This window comes from Chroicocephalus ridibundus, chromosome 2, assembly GCF_963924245.1.
Source record: "Chroicocephalus ridibundus chromosome 2, bChrRid1.1, whole genome shotgun sequence".
In the NCBI taxonomy this organism is placed as follows: Eukaryota; Metazoa; Chordata; class Aves; order Charadriiformes; family Laridae; genus Chroicocephalus; species Chroicocephalus ridibundus.
Window position 1 is genome coordinate 15,791,371 of NC_086285.1, and position 21,538 is coordinate 15,812,908.

Genomic DNA, 21,538 nt, shown 5'->3' on the forward strand with positions numbered 1-21,538 from the left:
TGCACGTCTGGCTGGTGTGACCTCAGCTACTGCAGGCACCTAAATTCTGACATCTTAAACTGCAGCCTGCATCCCACCCTTTGTGTATCCCCTTTTCTTTTTGCAAAGACTAATCTTGATTGTGGCCAAGTTTAAAATTTCCCAAAATGTCAAAGTTACCTAACGTTAAGGCTTTTCTGTTTTCAAAAGAGACAATGCTTGCTTTCAAAAGGGACAGAGGCTTTGAGTGGGCTGCTCTGGTTAAAATTTGGTGGACCAGCTGTCTTTGGAAATGGCACGTGACAGAGGTGTGCAGAGCTGTAGTCTGAATGGATGGGTGCTGTCACACTGTGTAGCCGTGGGTGTATTAGATGAAAAAGGAGCACATTTTCCTAATGGAAGGGAGGAGACAGCTGAGTGCTTCATTTTGCAATGATGACAGAGCATTGAATTGGTCTGGGGAGGCAATTGTTGGGGGCATTGTGGTTTTTTCAGTGTGCTATGCATGTGTGTGTGATACATCACATTTTCTAAAATTCTTTGAAGCCCAGATCAAATTTTTGCAATAGCTTTGTGTGCTTTTGAAAATATAACCCATGCTCAATTTGTGTTTGTCAGATTCCTAAATGTCATCTGATTTTATCTGTCACTTTTTATTGTACAGCTAAACAAGTGCACCTACATACAAAGCCCCATTACGGCATCACCTTTCATTTGTAACTTTAACATAAGGCACATGTTGTTACTTTCTGAGAAGAAACTGCCTACTTTTGAGTGGTGCCAGATTCACTTTGTTTACATTTTAAACACAACATGCATATTTTAAATGATTCATAGAAGAATCTACTTCTGCTGTTTACTATGTGCATGCATACATAAATATATGTGTGTATCCTTTATCCTTACGAAGTTTTGAAATTCTGAAAGAAGTATGATTTTTGTGGTATTGGGCCAAGAAAATTAAAATTCCTCTCTAAAAGTGGGCATTAGAACCATTAAATCTGTTTGGCTTTGGTGGAGTAGAATACAATAGGAATGGTGTCGGAGCATTCTCACACAGGTCAGGTGATAGCACAGGCATCCTAAGATGCGCGAAACAACAGGTAAATTCTGTTTACCAACAGCTATGGCTAGTCATTATTTAACTTAATAATGAAAAAAAAGACAGTGGATAATCAGACTTCTTCCCTAAAGGCCACTGTTGATTGTAGCATTCCCTTGTTCTAGGCTTCAATATCCAAGGTAAACCTGAGACTCCATGACAAACTGAAACTGGGAACACTTCAGTGGTTTTCATTAAGTCAGGCTACCTAAAGTGTCTGCTAACTGCTGCTTTCCAGCAACTTGGGGGGGGAAAATTAGTTTCAGTCTTCTTTTAATTTTTCAGAATTCAAGCAAAAACTCGAGAATTTCGAGAGAGACAAGCTCGTGAACGTGACTATGCAGAGATACAGGACTTTAACCGGACGTTTGGCTGTGATGCGGACCCAATGTACGCTGGGATTGCTTCCTATGACTCTTCTTCAAGTAGTGGCACAATAACGCTGAACACCCGACCACAGAGCCCGAGGGAAGGGCAGACAGTGGAAGCCTTGTACGCCCAAGTGAAGAAACCACGGAATTCAAAGTCTTCACCTGTAGACAGGTAGGCACCAGGCATCAATCAATACACTTTTTCAGAATCCACCCTGGTAATGCTTTTGTTACGGGAGATGACTGTACATCAATTGGAAAGTCAGAACTGCATTTTTATTAATGACTTTTTAAAAGCATTTATGTAGAAAAGTATTGAACTCACGCAAATCAAACTTACAGAATGGGATGCGAAAGTTATTTTCTGCAGAGCTGCTGTTTTTCTTCTCATTCTTCAGATGGTTTGCAGTTTTGGGGTCACCGTTTGGTATAATTCAAATTGCATTCAAAGCTGTAACGTCATCTGGTTTATTTACCAGAGCTCTAACTGATAGAATTGTGGAATACAACATTTCCAACCTATTCATGGCAGTTACAATATCTTTGGGAAGTTCTTACTGTTTAAAGCAAAAGTGGGTTAAAGTTTACCTGGATTCTAGTCCTACCGTAGTCCTGAACTTCAGTCTAGCAGGTGGAGTTTTTTTTATTAAATATAGACCCAAGTGAGTAAACTCCAAGCTTGACTCATGAGTTACTTTCTCTTAGGCTGTAGCTTATGATTTATACTCTTCCTGTGGTTACATTATCTGAACTAAGTCGTACCCAGTTTTATACTGAAATTGGACAAAACTTCGGTTTCTGTTGATAGAGTTTTGAGTTCATTTGAAAACCTGAAGCTAAAACAGGCATGTAAACTAACATAAAGTAGAAATAACCAAAGGCAAAATTCACAGCTTTTTTGTACTTTAACAATGAAAATACATCTGTTTTCTTGGCTTACATCTATGATCTTGTAGTTCTGCATTTTCTTCATTTTAGAAAAGCTAACACTAAAATCCTAGTGCAGGAGGTATCGTTAACTCTTTCAGAGCTTATTAAGTTAGCTCATAGTAAAACCATTTGTTGCTTTGTTTTCAACCTCATTCTTTCCAGAAGAAAAATTCTGGACTGTCAGTTAAAAGAGGAAAGCGGTGTCTTTGGTTGCAGGGCTGAGGTCTGTATAGCCCTACATGAAGACTGGCATTCATCTTGCATGTTCTGTTCTAGGTGGTAACAGAGTCATTTGGTTTTGGTCTTAAGGAAAGTAGCTGTCATGCAGAGTTCAGCTAGTTGTCTAAAACCTTTTTTAATTTAGGACAGAGATTGGTGTATTTAACCTTCCCCTGGATCTACTTCGAAAAGTTCCTTTACATAATATTGCTAAAAACATATCCTCTAACATGACAAATAAGAAAATCTCAGTTGTGTTGTTGAAAGCATAAATTTTTCCTAAAATTCAGAAATGCAACTACCTTTTCATTTTCTCAGTCACCCTGCTCTCTTGTATTGCACTGTGTAAAGGGTCTACTTTTCATATTAAATAAACGTAATTTTTATATTGTGGGTATGTACATTATTTCAGTGAAGGAAGCAAAATAATTTTAAGACATGACAGCTTCATCCATGCACTTCCAATTTTATATTCCTTAGCCTTATATTGACTGGCGCTGGTATGCCCAGCTGCCTGACATTTCTGCACTTTTGTGCCATTGGAAATCAAGATAGTTTGGTCGGATATGGCTGCCGCGTGGTGACTCTCACGGCTGGTTTTGTTAGACCAAAGGCAGTGTTTCATGCTGGAGCTGAATGGCATCAATGTCACATCAGCAAAAAAAAAAGTTCTTTGATGCAAACCTGGCACGGCGAAATAGAAGACCTGCGTGACCTAGCTAACTCTGTGTGATTGCTGATAAAAGAGCCGGGAGAGAGTGAGTAAAACTGAAGATAACGGAGTACCGGGGGATTCTGATGTTAATCACAAGGGTAGGGCTGAAGAGCAGTGTGGTGGTTTTGCCCATTCAGGCTGCTCCTGGAGCAGAGAGGGACCCGTCTGTCCCAGCTGGATCAATCCGTGACAAAAGGAAAGACCCAGCGCACACAACGGGCTTGAGCAGAGGGAGAAAATGCAAGTCGGGGACAAGAACTGGGGCAGGGAAAGCCACCCCGACTCCTGCGGTAAAGGGGGGACACATTTGATGAGAAACACCTGGAAAGAAATAGGCAAACCGGATGGAAAAAGATTATTATTTGCTATAGATGTGCTCTGAAGTCCCTGTCCAAGGGTCTGAGGCATGAAGGTGTCTAGTGTATGGGGTTTTCTTTCCTCTCTCCTCACGCCTTTATTAACAGCCAAAATACGGAGCTGGTGAATCCTACCCGACACTGGGAGACCTTTTGGGGAATGTTGCAGCGACTTGCTCAATCTCAGGCTCAAATTTAATGCCCACAGAAGTCAGGTCTGTACCTCGGGCCCACTGCTGGGGGAGAGTGTCGTCTGCTTTGGTCACGGAGGAGGTGTAAGAGCTGCGAGGGAGCAGCTTTCAGTCTTCCTGGAGGTGCAGGAGGGACATCTGGGAGCTTGACCCCGTGTAACGTTCAGCAGGAGAGCCTGGATTGTTGCTGAGCTATCTTCCCAAGGCTGCTCTGTGCTTTACAGGCTTTAGTTTAGAAGTATTAAGAAAGTATCATCTGAGCATCATTTTAAGAAACAGTTGTGGCCATGTGGGCCTGAGGTACTTGTTACTGTGTTGTCTCCCTGTCTGTAGAATACCTGGCTCCTCGCCCCATGTGCATTGCAACTTATTTCTTGCCATCCCTTTCCAGCAGTGAGACCTTCGCCCTTCACTCGGCATCTCCCACGATGCCCCTTTCCACACCAAGCATCCCAGTGCCTCCTCATGAGGCTCTTCTCCAGAGAGCTCTCTTCTCTGCAGTCTGATTTAGCCTGATAATGCTACAAGAAATTTGAGGAGAAATAGTTGGTTGCAGTTCTGCATCCTTAAAATGTTGTTTACATTAGCGTTCACCTGTGGTGAGCATTATTTTCATTGTATTTTACCCCTTTGCCCTGCTATCCTTTCCTTTCCTCTGGACGTTTCAGAGGTTACCTAAATAGAAACAATCGCTTCCAGCCTTTGTGGCTGGGAAGGGAAATCACTCACAGCGTGATCCCCTTGCGCTGAACTGCCGGGAGCTGGTAACGGCCAGGCTGTCTCAAATCTTTAGCACGTTCATATTAAAAGCAGCATTGTTTATAAGGGAAATGTTATTTCTATTACAGTTTGCTGCTTAGTGCCAAGCAAAATTTGACATTTAAGTATGTCCAAAAGGTTATTTAAAAGTCTCCTACAAAGAAGCCTATAACAAAATGTCCCATAATAGTTTGCATACCATTGCTGAACACTTATGACAAATTTTTCCTTAACTTGCAAGAGAATTACTGCGCCTGTGTGTGAGGCCTTGTCAGGGTCAGTTTTTCTTTAATATTCCTTCAACTTCTCTCCTATTTTCATCAACACATGCCACCAACTGATGTAAGTTTAACTGTGTCATGGCATATGAATGATAACAAAGTGGAGGACAAGTATGTAAACTGCTCATCAGTATAACGGACAATTTTATTTTATTTTTTGCAAGTTTAAGGATCTTACGAGGACAGCTATTGTAGTGATTCAACAAATGATGGTACTATCAAGTTGTCAGGCAGAGGTTCTCCAAGTTACTTCATAACCTAACTTGAAACCAGTGTTAAAAACAGGTCTGTTTCTTCATTCTTCTTCTTGGATATTTTATATTTGTATGTATCCCAAGCACTGCAACTGTCGACAGACAGGTCAAAACAGTAAGAAGAACATGGTTATTCCTTAAATAGTTTGTCTGTCCATTTCTCTAAATTAGAAAGTGGATTGTATAATGCCAAAATACAGCAAAGGAGAAAGAGATGTTAACCTACTCATTGGAAATTTGCACATCTGTACACACATCTGTACGTGTGTCAGTGAGATCGCTTTACCCATCTTGCCAAAAATGGCTAGTAAAACAACAACTTATAAATAGTAAATTTTACTCAAAAATATCCTTGCAGGACTTTAAGCTGGTTTAGAATTGCTTTAATGCAGATTTATGTTGCGTCAGAGCTAAATAATTGATGGATATTGGTGGAATTTGGGGAACGGTGGTGGTGGTGTTTGTTGGTTTGGTTTGGATTTTCAGTGATAGTTATCATCTGTTAAATAAGTCATTGAAACATGGGAGATTCTTTTTTTTGGGGGGCTTCTTCCGTAACCCATGCACATGAGTAACTCCTGTGAATCTTGAAACACTTTCAGTTCCAGTTACACTAGTCATAGCAAGTCTCTCCAGTAGCGCTAAAAAAAGTTGGTTTCTGTTCTTGATGCTAGACATTTAAAGCAGATTCTCTTTCTTAACAGAGGAGGAGTTTATTGCTCAGATGAAATGAAGCTCTAGCAATAAATAAATAAATTTTAAAAATACGTTGAGAGTGATTGGTGATCAGTATAGCTGCACGTACGTCAGCTGCCCTTGCGGTGTTAGCTCCACCCTAGGTATTGATAGCTTACAGAGACAGGCTGCTAAGAAGTTTTTCACTTCTTGTGTTAGGCATTAACGGAGCAAAATCGAGGTGGAATGTATAATCTATGTTTATTTTACAGTTCAGGAAAGAAGTGTCTCAAGAACTGTGTTCTTGCGGGTAAAGCTTTTAGCTAAAAAATGTTTCTCCTATGTTTCGCATCATACAGGAGAGAAGCTGCACGACTGATCAATAGTGTTTTTCGTGTAGATGACAATGATGCTATACAATGGGGTTTTATAGCCATCACCTGACAGCCATAGCTGAGCAGTACGTAGAAAGACAACTCCTAATGGACATTTACTGGCTGTCACTCTGTAATCATTTCCCACCAAAAGTGCATTGTCCTGAAATATAATTGAAATAAAATAGGCACTGTGCTGCTGTAAATCTAAATAGCTCGAAAATAGTAGGCTAGACTCCTCCAGCATGCTGACGACATTTTAATGGAAACATAAATACCATAATCATATGCTTTTTGCATGCATTTTGCCATTAAAAAGAAAAAATGTTCATTTTAGAAGGGAGACCTTTATGAACTGGTTCCTTTTCTATCAGAAGTGGCATCAAGTTATGTCAAAGGAATATTTGGGAACTATTTTCAGTTATTTTCAACCCCACTTGCTTTAACTGTCATCTGTTTGGTGCGACTCTGCAAGATGCTGTTTTTAAGGTCACCACATACTTTGCTTGCTGCTTTTCCAAAAAGAAAGGGAGAACATTTTATTAAGATGTTAACTTTTATTCGCTCAGTGGTATCTTTGTGCGTAAATTGGCATGAGAGTAATGAATCCCAGAAACTGGAAAGAAACACTCTAATATAATATAGGAACATTTGAAAATTGAAATAAGCAGAACCTGTCTTTCTAGTGTGTGTAAAATAACTCTTAGCAATAGCAGAATGGGTCATGAAAGCTATGAAATACTATATTGCCATGCCTGGATAAATATTTGTTAAAAAAACAGGGCGCTTGTGCAGCTATATTAAACTTCTTTATTGGTAGTGTCAGTGACAGGAGCGTTCTGAAGTCTGTGGGATCATTTATGCATAGGAATCTGAGCTTACTGCCAGGCCCACCAGAGATGGAGATAGGAGTTATTACTCAGGGTGATGCATCCTGTAAATACTAGGGTATTTCTTGTTTCTTCAATTAAGAGATTTTTTGACAGTTCTGGAAGTTGACTTGAAGAGCACTTTCATGAAGGGAAAGGCCATGGCACTGTAAACCATCTCACCAACGATATTTAAAACCTGCAGAGCTGTGCAGAAGGGTAACAACCTAGCTTAAATAAGATCATGAGTAAGCTCTTCCCTCCTTCCTCTGTTTACTTCTCTTTGCTGATGTGGAAGTGTTTTCCGGTGCCTGGAACCCTTGTTCTTCGTTGTTTATCACCCTCTGCCGTCAGTAATGTTTCAGAAATTAATAGTAATAGTTTTTAAATCTTTGTTTTCCAGTGAGTGTCACCCTTTTGTGGCATAGTGAAACTTCATTCCTGTGAGAATCTGGCTTCTGGAAAGACTTTCCTGGCCTAGAAAATGGTACATATGTCATTATGGGATAATCAAACAGACTTTCCAAGACAACCTGCTGGAGAGCAGTGGGTTAATGAACTATTTGCAGTTCTCTAACGTGTAAAACTGAAAATAATGCTGGGAAGTCATTGTGATATTTTTCCTCCTCTGTCTGTGATAACCCGGAGAAGGATTAGTTAGAGCCTCCGTGAGACTCTTCATGGGGTTTAATTTCACTTTAGCGCTAACACATTGGGTTTTTTTGTTCCGCTACCCTTCATCCTATAAGCCAGTAATCCTTGCCCCCAGGACTGCCTAAAAATTAGCTTGGTCTCTCATAGACCCGTATATTTAGAACCCAATAGACACTATTAGCATTGGCATTTTATTATCTTAGGTTGGTTGTTTTCTTTTGTTCTTCCATCTTGATAGAATATAAGACAAGTTTTAATATAAATTCATGAGGATTTATGTAGGCTCCCTATTGTGAAAGTATGCAATTGCACTCCCTGTTTGGGTTACCACATTGGAGGAATAAATGGCAGACTTACAGTGAACTCTATTCAACTCTCCCATTTTAATTACTTGAAAGTCCTGGTTTCTTTCTGAATAGATACCAAGCCCTGATACTGTTGTGAGAACCACGTCTTTGTCCGTTTACCACAGCCGCAGCCTCACTTAAACCCCGGTGGTTTTGCTTCCTCTCTCTCCTCCAGTCAGCTTGCCGTGTAATCTGAAGTGTGACAGCTATTTGTTTGTTTTTACAAAAGCAGCCCGAGTTGTTAGTACCTCTACAAATGGTTGCAGTGGGAAAATGCACAGAAAGATAAGAGAGAGATGAACTTCCCTCTCCAGGTTACAAAGCGAGGGGGTGAAGGGGGGCCCAGCCGAAGGTGCCCTTAGTGCCCCTGTCCTGAGCGACTGCTGACGAGCTCCCTGAGATGGAAATCAGCAGTATCTGTTCAAGTTTGCAATTTTCAGTTCTTTAAGTGCAGCTAATGCTTTTGATTAGAGACTGTACTTATAAAGGGTAGATCAAAACCTGTCACTTTTCATCCATTTAAGGCCATAATATGTATTAGGATTTTAAATATGTTGGAACTAAAGTATGTATAATATTTTTCATTGGTATATTAGTGCAATTTGCACACAGATGTAGACCAGTTGGGTGTTTTCTTGCTTGTAGGGAAAAAAGAGAACCACGTTTACATTTTTCAGATGGTAGAAGGCAGCATTTAGTTAAAAAAAAAAAAGAAAAGAATACTTAACTTCTGTATCCTAGTATGAAACAAAACATGATGTAAAAACTAGAAAAGGCAATGTCTCGGGCATCGAATGGTTATTGTATGGCTCAGGATTGCAGTCCAAAAAACCAGCTGCATGTGTAACATGCACATCTTTATTTCCCACTAATGCCATCAATTCAGTTTGAAGTTCTTCATCCTGAGAAAATTATGTACACAGAGCTGAAAAAGCAGAGGCTCTCCCATTCATTAAATGAAGCGCTTTGATCCTACCAGTGTAAACTGTTAAAATCTGTTCTTTGCTAGTCCCGCTAACCAAAATTTGGATTGCGAACTGATGTTATGCAGCACTTGAACACCATAATTTAATCAGTTTAATTTGTTGTTGCTCTTGAATGTGGCCCTTTCTAAATAGAATACAAATTTATGATTCTTCTATCTTTTATGTCCCTCCAGTCAACCCATCTGTTCCTCTTTGGTGAAGGATTCAGGCTTCTCCTCTCCAAACATTTAAAAGAGCCCGGGGTTTTGCATGGTCGAGTTGTCTGATCAGAGCAGAGGGGTGCACAGGCAGAGCTTGGAGGGAGTGCTGTGTCTTCACTGAATCCTGTCTCTCCACTTGCTAAAACCAAATACACATTTTGAAGTTAGGTCTTTAATTTAATGTAGGTTAATGGATGAAAAGTAAAATAAAAATTATTTTTTTATTTATGTTCTTCTAATATTGGAGTGGTTTGGAGGGTTTTTTGCCCCGTTCTTTTTTTATGAATGGTATCTCCTTCACAGATGAGACAAACTATATTTAACTACATTGTTTATCCTTATGGCCAGTCTTGTTTGTTTATGTATGTGACTTAAAAAGCATCCTGCTTACGGTCGAAGTAGTTTGTCACTGGTGGAAGTGGTGGAGTCTAATTGCGGGGAGGAATCCTCTGCAGTAAATTTTAGGAAGGGAAAGAACATCACTACACATACTTGGGGGGTGGTTACTTCCTTTAAACATCTTGTAAACTCATTGAATGAGTGCTTATAAAACATACCACACTGGCAACCCTGGAAATTGAGAAATTGCTGAAATATCTCATTTCATTTTGTTCTTGGTTGGAAAGCTAAAAAACCAATGCTTTTCCACTCGTCACTCAGAAAACAGTGTATATTACTGCAGCCTTATTCTTCATAGCATATTGTTAAAGAATTGCTTTATAAGGTGTTTGAAATCTTGTTCCTTAAGGCTCAAGCACTATGATGTGAGACATTAAAAAGTTTCTTGCATGACCTATTTTATATGATTATGTATTTCTGAAAAATGTTGTTCTAACATCAGACTTATTTACTTGCCATTAATTTTTTTTTTGTTCCTTATAAACGCTAGTGACATTTAAATAGCTTTTCAATCTGATGCATTCACAGAATTCTTTCTTACATGATGGATATATGAAATGTTATTACAGTAAATAGATCACATACTTGTAATGGATAGGTAATTTCATCTGCCCACAGCTTAGACAGTGATATAACATATAAGACTTAATTTATGAAAGAAAAAGCAAAGGAGCAGATTTTGCTTCATTTTAACTTTTGTGTATAGTTTTGTAACAATAATGCACGGCACGCCTGAGTTGCATCGCATTCTGTAATGAAATGTCCTCTGTGTTCAGTCTCGATTACAGCCTTCCCTCGTTCCTGGGTTTCCCTTTAAAAGGGAGCACAGTACAAACTGGGATGAAAAGAGAACGCTGAATTTCTACTGCCAGCATTTTAAAAAGCAATTAGAATCTGTACAACTTCAAGGGCTGTGAGAACTAATGTCCCTCAGACTTCTCATTTCCACTCATCTTTGGGAAGGAAATGTATTTGCAGAAGACCCCAGTACCCGCAGTTACAGGCCTCCTAGGTAGTAGGAGTAATTGTCCTGAAAGCTCTCTGACCTGGCAAACAAAGGAGACAAAAAACAGTAGCATCGGTCTTTATTTCCTGAGACATAGTTCATGGCTCATTAATAGCTGTAGTATATATTACTGGGTATTGTACGCTGCAGAGGAAACAAGCAGAAGCTCCCTGTCATTACTATGTAATTGTGTTAGTAGATATAGTGTAAAAAAAAAGAAAAGAAAAAGGAAAAGAAAGAGAAGGTTTAACTATATATTATTTTGTACATCATCTTAAACTGTGCTGTGTCTGCTTGCGTAAGATAAACTCTATGCATATTTGCTAAAATGTTGTCAAATTAACCCACCCATTTCTAAGGATTGCTAAATGCCCATCAAGGAATGGAGGGATGCATTGAAGCTATTTTAATTAGCAAAGTGTGATTTAAAGGTTGCTAAAATCAAAAAGAGCGTATTCATTTTTCATCAATAATCATTTTCCTTAATATTTCATCAAAACCTGCTGATTCGGAGACCACCTTCTGGGCTTTGATTCATTATGACTGCAGACATAATTTAATTTTTCCCCCTTCCTCATTCTGTGATATGCTCTTTCATCTTTGAGACATTGTTAAGATGTTTCTAACATTCACAGATTGCTAATTGATCCAACTTTTTCAAAACTGTACTTAAGACAGAGTCTTCTTTTCTGTGGAAGCAATTTTCCATGCATTTGCTTTTACTAATGTTTTCTTCAATCTCTGTATCTGATAAAGTATAAATTCTCAAATTGATATGTTAAAAATTGAGGACATGTATAGTTTTATAGATGGCAAGTGAGGCAAAAATATGAGAGATGATAGAGGGAAATTAAGAGAGTTGGTACAGTCAGTAAGATTGCACAGTCACTAAGTAAGTTAGGCCTTTATAGTTCATTTAAAACTAACTTGGAATTAAATCAGTGCTTTAAGTAATGTTTTTTATCTAAATCTTTGGGGGATCATGAAGAAAAGCAATTATGGGAATTTATGCAAAGGCATTTTGTGAAAGGATGTACAATTAAAAGAAATTGCTCCTTTCACTTTAGTAGGGCTGTTCATCTAAGTTTTGTCTACATTATCATACTCCGGTAATTTCTAGTCCCAAAATGCACTTGTGTTACTATTTTAAGTTGAGATTCATAACCCGTCTCTTCTTGGAAGGTCTCCCCGTAGAGTAGTATCCAGGAAACTTTCCATTCGGGTACCGTGTTAAAACACGCGATGGTTGGTTACTCGGCGTCAGCAGAACGTAGTGGGTTGGAGCAGTCCGAGTGCCATGGGCTGTACCCTGAGCCTTTTCTCTGGGTGGCTGGAAAACAGTCACAATCTTCATTTTCCTTTGCTCATCTCCCACGCGTGAAAAGCGTGTCTCAGTTAATGCCCGTTCTGTGCACACACTGTGATTTAGGGCAGGGCCATCTTTTTCTTTTCTTGTTTGTATCCATTTTCCTCAATCCAGTCTAATTAGAATTTCAAAAAATGTCCTCTACGTCTTGCTTAGATGGTCAGAGCTAAGTTGTTGTTTGTCCTCTTAAGCCACATTGAACAGTTGACGCAGACTGAATTTCATTAGCTTTCATTAGTTGCACTACTCTGATGTAGTTAAAATCACTGCAGCTTAAGATGTCAGAATTTAACAGGAAAATAGGTAGAACTGAGATTCAGCGTCAGGAATAATCCTACTTTATTGGAGCTCAGGCTTATGTTTTTTAATATTCCTCCTCAGGTTCGGATGCCTCCCTTATCTATGTGGCATGTCATACGTGAGCGTGTGTCACTTTCAGCAGAGCACGTACACACGTGCAGAATGAGATGCAGGTGCAGGAATGTGTTTCACTGGGGCAGAGTTTTTATGTGTGCGTGTTTATGTCTGCCTACATTGATTTCTATAAAAAAAAAAAAAAAAACTTCTGTACAATTCCTCCGCTCCGGAGGAAGTGACCTCCAGAACTCATCTAGTCCAACCCTCTGCTCGGAGCAGCTTTGATCGGGTCAGGTTGCTCAGGGCTGCGGTTGTTTTATTCAGGTTGATATTCCTGAATATCTCTGAGGACGGAGATTTCATCCAGCTCCCTGGGTGCCTGTTCCAGTATTTGACCAGCTTCATGCTATCTAAAAAAAGCGAAAGGAAAAAGAGAAAGCTTTTCATATCAGAATTTCCCGTGCTCCAGTTTGTGTCCATTTTCTCTCATCCTATTGTTGTGCAATTCTGAGAAGAGTCTGGTGTGGGGGAGGGTGGGAGGGGAATTAATTAATCACTTTGTGTAAGATTTGTATGAAAAAACAGATTCCAATTTTTCAGGCATCAAAAGAAATTTTTAAAATAATAAGGATTATCTTACAAAATAATACTTCATTATTATCATTGAACTTTTCCTTGAATGATTGCCAAAGTCGGTCGGCTTTTTTCTTAAAACACCTATTGTATTTCCGTATTTCAGAGTTACACGTAGGTTATGTGGCTTGTTTCTCACAAATTGTTTTGAATATGTATATTGTCTTTTTCTCCACTTCTTCAAAACTTGGAAGAAAAAGTTTGAGGACAAAGTATAACTCTTCGTTCTTGAAATACAGGAAACTGCCTTTTCTCCTCTATGATGTCACAGGTTTTGTATTGTGCGTACAACATTCAGCTCCACCAAAAACAGCGCATCTGAAAGTACCTTTGAGGAACGACTCAGAGTCGTGTGTGCTGTTGGACTGCGTATGCTCCTTGTATGTACTTAGCTCTTGCTTTGCAGTCGGTCTCATTCTGCTGGTGGAGAATTGTGTTGCTCCTGCACGGGCAGGGTTGCTGCCATGTGGGACCTGCTGCTCTGACAGCCTCTCTGCTGCTAAAGGATTTTCAGTGTTTCTCTTTTAATACCAAGTTCCTGCAGCTCATCTGCACAATTTCCTGGACGAAAAGAGATCATAACTCCCAGGGAAATGATGCCGTGTTGGCAGGGAATCGTGAAACACAGGCTCCCAAGTGTTTCTCAAGGCCCTGCTCACCTACGTTTGTTCATGAGCTACAATTTGCAGATGGCGAGTGCTGTGGCATTGCAGGAGCGGAGCCTCAGGAGAGGCGGGTGCCTCCTGCCGAGCTGAAGGGCTGTACCGGAGGAGAGGGAGGGGGAAATGAAGCAACTCTCCTGTGGAGATCAGGAACGCTGCAGGAAGGTGTTCAGGGAGAGGAAGCTGCCTGCTGTGACAAAGGGGATCCAGCTCACCCTCAAAAAAAAAAAAAGAAAAAAAAAGGGGAAGTCACCTGCCCTCCTTGTAAGCACAGATGAGGCATGAGGATGATCTATAGAAGGTTGTCGTTCATCTAGAGAGTGTATTTGCGAGAACCCTAAAGAACTTCATAACCTTTAATGGGGACCTGTAGTCAATAGAGCGACCGTCTCACTCCACGGCCGATCCCCGCGCCACTCCCTGCACTGACAGGCAACCACCTGCACAGTGAAACACTGCTGCTCTTTAATTGCATATAAATCAGGGCCGGGGAGTGGAGACATGCCAGGAGAGTCTGGAAGGAGAATTTAAGTGAAAAAGGTAATTACCTGAGCTGGAACATGGCCAGAGCACCAAGGTTAACACCTGTACGCTTGTGAGAAGTGCCTGGTGATATTCTTCCAGAAACCATTTTCTACTGAGTTATAGAAAAGACCTTGTTAGTCACTTGGTCTGACTCCCTTTGTACACGGGATCGATTCCGACTGTGGTTTATTCCATCACTCATGTAGTGCATATTCAGTCACTTGGAAACGAGGTTTGTCCACCAACTTTATGTGGAGCCATAGCCTACTCTCTTTCTTTTATTGCTCTTATTTGAGAAGACAATTGCCTGGTATTTAACCTAAATTTTTATTTTATTACCTCCATGTTCTCTTGAATGTACTAGGATCTAGGGCAGAAAGACATAAAGTGTCTGAAATTCCCAGTACCTATCTGAGAGTGTCTCTTGAGATCCTAAGGAAAGAGGAAAAAATTATTTTGGTGTGTGTTCCTCAGTCACAGAACAAGGTAGATTGATTCGCTGTTGCTGAGACCTCTGTTGTGCTATTTAGGCTGCTGGAAAGACAAAAGCTAGTTCAGAGGTCACCACATCACACCACAGAGAGACAAAACCTTACCATCTTCCTTTCCTTCTCTGTTTGGAGACAAACACAACATTTCTCCTTTTGTGAGCTTTGTTTAATAGTATTTTTCATATTTCACCCTCTTAGTTCATTACTCCATCTTCAGTCAATTTACATTTCCTGTGCAGAGCACTGGAGTACAGTTTGAAGCAACTCAACAGCCACATCCTCCAGTGTTCTGCCTGAGCAACTCAAACCTGCTTTTCACTGAGGAGATACGGAGAGCAGAGCTGCATGCTGCCTCCAGTCATACAAGAACTCTGAAAACTATTTTTCAATTTATTTCTCAGTAAGATATTTATCTCATTTTATAATCCCCCATACTTTCATCTGAAGATGGCTAGCTCTTGAATACCTAGCTCTTGAACACTCTCTAGTAGGAGGAGAAATAAATTTTGTTTTGCTCTTGACCATGTTTTTGATGGGTGTTTTTCATTTGTAAGAAACCTACAGCATTTCACAAGGTTGCGCACAGTCTGTCCTAATTTCCTGTTATGCCTGTCGGCATTACCTGAACAGCTCTTCAGAGGAGGTATACAGGACATTGTGTCCGTTTGCTCATGTGAGACTCAAAGTGGACATCTAGAAGGAAAAGTTTCTTTCCTACAGGTTGAGCTAAGTCTCGGTAGCCGTGGCTGCAATATTTGTATTCCTTACAGATGGGCGCTGAAAAGGACTTCTGCACATTCAGCAGATGGTTACCCAATCTCTATTCATTTAAGCTAGGCGGTTTAAGATCTGATTTTTATTTTTTGTTGTTATTAGTTTTTACAGTTGATAGTATAGCGATCATTAATATTTCACTGACTCTTATAATAAAAAAGAATTCTATTGTAATATTAGAAGGAGATGTTGAAACTTGCATGTGATTTTAAACTGCTGTGTACCCAGACTGACAAATTGTGCTGGCGTACAGGAAAGAAAAGGAGCTAAGAGAAGTTTAAAATCACGAGAGCAGAGGAAAGCAATTTTATACAGTAAATAAATAAGATATTAGGAAGGATGACATGAAGGAAGTGGTTGCTATGAGAGGAACATGTCAAAGTAGGAGGAAATGAAAGTTAGAAGCATCAGGCTGAGAACTAAAGGGTGTGAATGAGGTTGTGTGTCCGTGGCAAAAAGAGCTCTCAGACTGAGACTTGGAGATGACAAGAAGTGGGGATGAAGGTAGTTATAGGGGGAAAAGAAAGGTAATTACATTTCAGCAGTCCTTAATCTATGTCATTAAGCTCCTCGGCTATGATATAATTCACACACAATTCACCAGAATACAACCAATTAAATTCTGCTGTAATACTTTTTCTCCCTGCGTGAGCTTTCCTCCAGGATTCACCTGAGATTAGGCAAAGGCATCTGAGCTCATTTCTTCCCTCCCTGCAACTTCGGCAGTGCTGCAGATGCAAAAATGAAGCCTCGACTGCTGCATCCCGTCATCTAGATTCAGCTGCTCTTCCCTCCAGTATCACATCAGAACAATTTAAAGAGGCGTGAAACAGCAGGAGCTGCAATGTAGGTGCTTAGGTTCTCGCTGCTCGGTCACATTACTATCTTGCTGTATCTGCAAGGGTGTTGCAAACTTGATTAAAAAAATTAATGATGAGAAACAAAGGGATGAGCAAAGAGAACAAAAGAAAAAAGTGAAGAGAGCGTGGAAGAAGTTTATTGCATGCAAGTCATCCAATTATCCCTGAGAGCCCAAATCCCTTGTCTAATTGCCTAAGTTGATCCTTCAGGACTGAACGGATTAAATGAAATAGCAGGGCTGGTGGAAAGCAGCCTATGGGAGGCATTTTGTGAACAAGCTTGCATGAACAGCGGAATGGAGTTTCTGTTTGCTTCTGTTTGTCTGGGCCTTCTGTTATCAAAAGAGTAGCAAAGAATGAAAAATATGAGGGCTTTTGATTAGAAAATAGTCCCTTCGGCTCAGAGTTGAGGCACTGGGGAGTGCTGGAAAACCTATCCTGATGCTTTTTATGCTGTGCTAGTCTGTATGGTATATCTCTCTCCGGGATCATAAACTCTCACTTTACACTATATTAAGTTCATTTGAAAAACTGAGGGAAAAGAAAAACTTCTTTAAAATATCTCAGTACGAAATCACTAGGCGCTGGAGAATGTCAGGATTGAGCTGGCGTTAAAACGAGAGCAGGCTGCAGCCCACATCGTTGTCTCACAGCAATCGCGTGTGCCAAACTCACAGCGGAGGGAAGACGACTGTCGGGCTTAATGTACCTTAAAGGACTTCTGTTTAATACATTCCTCTGCATACGCGCCAGATAAGGAAGAGTCCCATCTAATAGTCTAGTATCTCATCCTGTCATGAAAAATATCTCTGCAGTTATGCCCTCCTAGACAACATCAACACCCCCCCTAACATCAAGGGGGAGAAGTATTAGGGTGAGAAAGAAAACACCGTAGAAGAGTGGAAGGCAGAGGAAATCAGTCTTCTTCCAGTCGTTTCCTGTTGACCAAATCCTTCAGTTTTGCCCAGTACGCTGCACCGTGAAAGAGAACTTTCAGAACACAAACAAATCCTCAAGCAGTGATGCTATCTCACTTTTATTTATATAATGCCACAGAGTGTGGTGCAGCGCTTCATAGCGTTTATAATAAGATCAGGTCGTCTCCCATACAAATCTTGCAGTTGTTATGTGAAATGTTAAGGTGTAAGACAGCATTGGCTACAGAATGTAGCTACAGAAATGTTAGGTGGTTCATTTGGATGTCCTCAGGTGACATCCAGCTAAGAAATTAATTTCCTGAGAGAAACCCGCGGCAGAATGGAAACATTTTCTGAATTAGAAAGAGCTTAGCAGGGAAGACAGAAAAACAAAATGCTTTCTAAGCAGTCCTAAACCTGACTTACACCTGCTTACACCTTCCCTACTTACACCTCAAATGTTAGTGAAGAATAATAGTTTTTAAAATTCCTACTCAGTTATTTCATCAAAACCAAACCTGCTCTGTGGTGCACACTGAAATGATTCATGCAGTCATACCGTCCTGACTGAATAATTGATACATTTTGACAGGCTGAATGTACAATGCATTACATTTGCTTCTCAGTATATATATGATGATTAACGTAACTAGGTCTTACGTGTGCTCATCAAGGGGAGAAAAATGCCCCAAAGAGAATATTATTTGATGGTTCGATGAACTGAACTTTGATACTGCACTTAGACTGTTGATAGCATTAGGATAGTCGTGATGGTTTATGGATCTAGCTGTCAAATTAGAAAATTCCACTGAGTTAGAGAGAAAACCTGGTGAAATGCAGAGAATTTAAAGAAATGCCATTGACGTGTTTAGATCCAAAATTCCTCTTCCCAAATTCTAGTCTTAGCTCCAGGAGGATGAATGGATATCTCTGAAATAGTCTGATTTAATATGGTTCCATCGCACCTAAATCTGTCGGGATGTGTCCTAGCCAAAGCCACAGAGGTTCCACAAAAAATAATTCAAAGCTTTAAAAAGGAGCTTATTCATGCCTAACTTAGAAAGCCAAGCTATCTATATAGTCAAAGGAGAGAACTGGTATCCTCAGGAGGGCAATTCAGAGCATCCAAGTGAGATAGCTTCAGGCAGAGTTGTAAATGCTCCCTAACCATACATATTAATCCTGCCCTGAGGTAATGACCCAATTACCAAGCTGATACGCACTCATTAAGTCCCAAGTCAACCAAGCTTCCTCTCTGTGCATGGTGCAAATGAAGTCCATTCATGAAGGCTTGGCCATCCGTAGCTCTCCAGGGATTGTTGGTTTTGCTCTTATGATGTTGTATACCCCAATGTCATGGTGCACGATCATCGCTTTTGCATCTGGCTTTACAGTATCAGAATGAGGTGCAGGAGTGCTGAGATTCTCATAAAGTGGAGGCACTGAGGAGGAGATGCTCACACACGGTTAGTGTAGGTATTAAGAGACAGCAATCTATATATAGTGCATAGAGAGATCTCCACAGGGTAAATCAAAGCACTCCAGGAACATGCTTTTCTCAAATGTCTGTGCAGGGAATCTGGTTTTCATAACATACACACTAAAAATTAGACATGTGACTATCCCATGAAAGGCAAATGCAGTCCCCAAATGTGAATGTTCAGAGCAACTTTGGATGTCCTAAAGCACGCAAACCCAGCCTATAGCTCCAGTCAAGAAGGATGTGGTGCTGCTGTAGGTTCCTTTCATATCTGCCGTTCCTACGGAAGTAAGTCTTTTGGTAACTTAAATGACACTTAGATTTCCATGTTTAGGCATCTGAGTTGCGGATGCTCATTGAGTGACTTTTAGCTACAGTTCCAGTAGTCCGCAGTGGAAAGTTAAACCTGATTTGTCTACATATAAGATCAGGATTAAAACCACTGTGCCTGCCTGTCCTTTCCTCTTGGTTTGATCATTCTCTGTCCTCGTTCCTGTGCGTAAGAGTGGAAAGTATTACACAGGAATGTGACAGTGTCTGGATGGCTACTGTGTACTCTCAAATACTCAATTGCACGTAAACATTACAGCATTTAAATACCTGTAAATGCTAAATGTTCATATGTCAAACAAATACTATCTAAAGGATTTCATTTAGAGGAATTTAATCATCAAGTATTTGGACCTTTCATTTGCCTCTCTCTCTTTATTATCTGGAAAGGGAACTTAGATTCATAACTGCTCTCACAAGCTGTTTTCTGGGACAGGAATAGGCAAGAAGCAAAGCAGTGAAGATTCAGCTGATTGAATCTGGCCAGTTTTAGAATGTTTCTGGGCTTTTATTCTTCTAGAGACTCAAAAACTGTTAACTAAACACTACCTCTTTCACTAAATTCAAAGCTTATTTTTTCTTTTAAGGTGACTTAAATGAATAGATGTCTGTTATATCTTACCAGCTACTTTGTTTTGATGGCTGTTTAAATATCACAAACCCATAGACCTGATTACCAAATTGCTAGTTAGCTGGGTTTTATTTTGTTTTTAAGAAATGTATTGTTTCCGTATTATACTATAAAAGTTGGTATGCTTCAGTGAAAATAATGCCTTAATTGTTGAATATCGTCTGTTTGTAGCTTTTGAGTAAACTCTGCTGTGCAGTCTCTACCTCCTCAAACCTGAGTTTGAAAAACAAAGATTTTCACAAAAAAATCACAGACATTTCCTCAGCAATTTCAGTTGCAGATGGTAGCCCTAATTTGTAGCTGAACCTCTGAATGGCTTCTAGAGAAGAAGTTGCCTTTCAAGGGCAAAATAGCAATTGTATGTAGTCATCTACTTCTAAATGTTCCATTAATACCATTTACTCAAGCAAGATGAGAACCTTTTTTATAAAGACCATAAGAATTTTTGCTTTATGTAGATAATGTAGTATATGATAGGTTGGGGGAGACATTGTTCAGAGAATAATTTAAAACAGCATATGAGAATTCTGATATCTCAGCAACTGTAACATTGCCAAAGAAGTCATGGCATAATGTAGTCGATCCCTTAAAATGCAACAAGAGATTATTTTAAGATTTGTAATGGATTTTTTCTCACTTGATTATTATAATTGGCTCTATAAGTAATACATTTTAAATATTTTATGTTGGCAATGCCAGCATAACAAAGGACCTGACATGAGAGAAATGCAAATAGACTTTGTTTTACTTCATATGCAATAATTATTAATGGAAAATTGGTTCATAAATGATTTTCAAAAGGATACAAAAGATCTGACAAAAAGATCTTTTCAAGAGCTCGTCCTTGCTACTATCAGAGCTGCCCTGATGTGACGTAATAGGTTTCTCAAAAGAAGGAAATTCTCCCTATTACTATTGAATGAGGCAAAAATATTAGATTTACAGTGGAAGTGGAAAAGGCATTTTGTCTAGTGATAAGGAGGATGAAGCACTGGAACTCGATTGCCTGTAGAGGTTACAGATTTCTCCAACACTGGAAATCTTTATTGTCAGGTGAGGCTGGCATAACCAGGTACAGCTGACTTCCAGGTCCCTTCCAGCTCTACTCTTCAGCCAGGGAAAACTATTTGAATTCATTGAGCGTTTTTGTGTTGACTGTTGTATTGTATAGACTCCCTGATGGAAAGTTACTGATTTTTTTTTTTTCTAAGCACATTATTATTTTTTTGCTAGTCAGTAGGATTAGATGTTTTTTTTTAGGAATACTCATTCCAGTAAAATCACTTTTTGTGTCATGCTAATGTATTTACGTACTAAGTTTTGGAGAATGTGTTTTTAGGATTAAGAGGACAGGAAAAGAAAAGGAGAGCTTTTTGAGGTGATAGCATTTATTGCAAGGACCCTTGTGCTAAATAGTTCAAAATGGAGTAAATTATCTTGCACTTAACATAAACTCAATATGTTGCAGAAAGTTGCAAATTCAGAGCTAATGCACTGAAAATTTGTAAAGAAGTAACCTTGCCAAAGAGGCGAATGTTTAGCTTTTGTATGGCTGAAAAATAAAAGCTGTAACTACTACGTTTAAACTGCTGTTATAATAAATATTTTTTAAATAAGTCTATTGCTTTGGGTTCTTTAAGAAACACCTCATTATTACTGCAGTGGTCTTCAGGGTGCTTTTAATCAGAAAATCATGTAAATTGGTAGACTGGTTGGCAGCTAATAGACTTCAAGCTTTAGATGAATTATTTTGTGCTCATACAAGTAATAGGCATATTAAATCTGAGGATTTCATCATCAAATCTCAAATACAAGTGAAACATATTGAATAGTGATACTTACCAC

General features: G+C 39.6%; 1 protein-coding gene across 12 annotated transcripts in view; it reads left to right on the plus strand.

Annotated features, from left to right (window-relative positions):
- The window catches only part of PARD3 (par-3 family cell polarity regulator), a 461,531-nt gene that overhangs the window by 358,964 nt on the left and 81,029 nt on the right, over window positions 1–21,538 (plus strand). For 11 of the 12 annotated variants that reach the window (XM_063324476.1, XM_063324481.1, XM_063324479.1 and 8 more), the window contains one exon: window positions 1,367–1,624. In XM_063324476.1, coding sequence (XP_063180546.1) covers window positions 1,367–1,624 — 258 coding nt within the window. Of the gene's footprint in view, window positions 1–1,366; window positions 1,625–21,538 lie in introns of those variants that run through there. The other variant, XM_063324487.1, reaches the window with a different exon arrangement.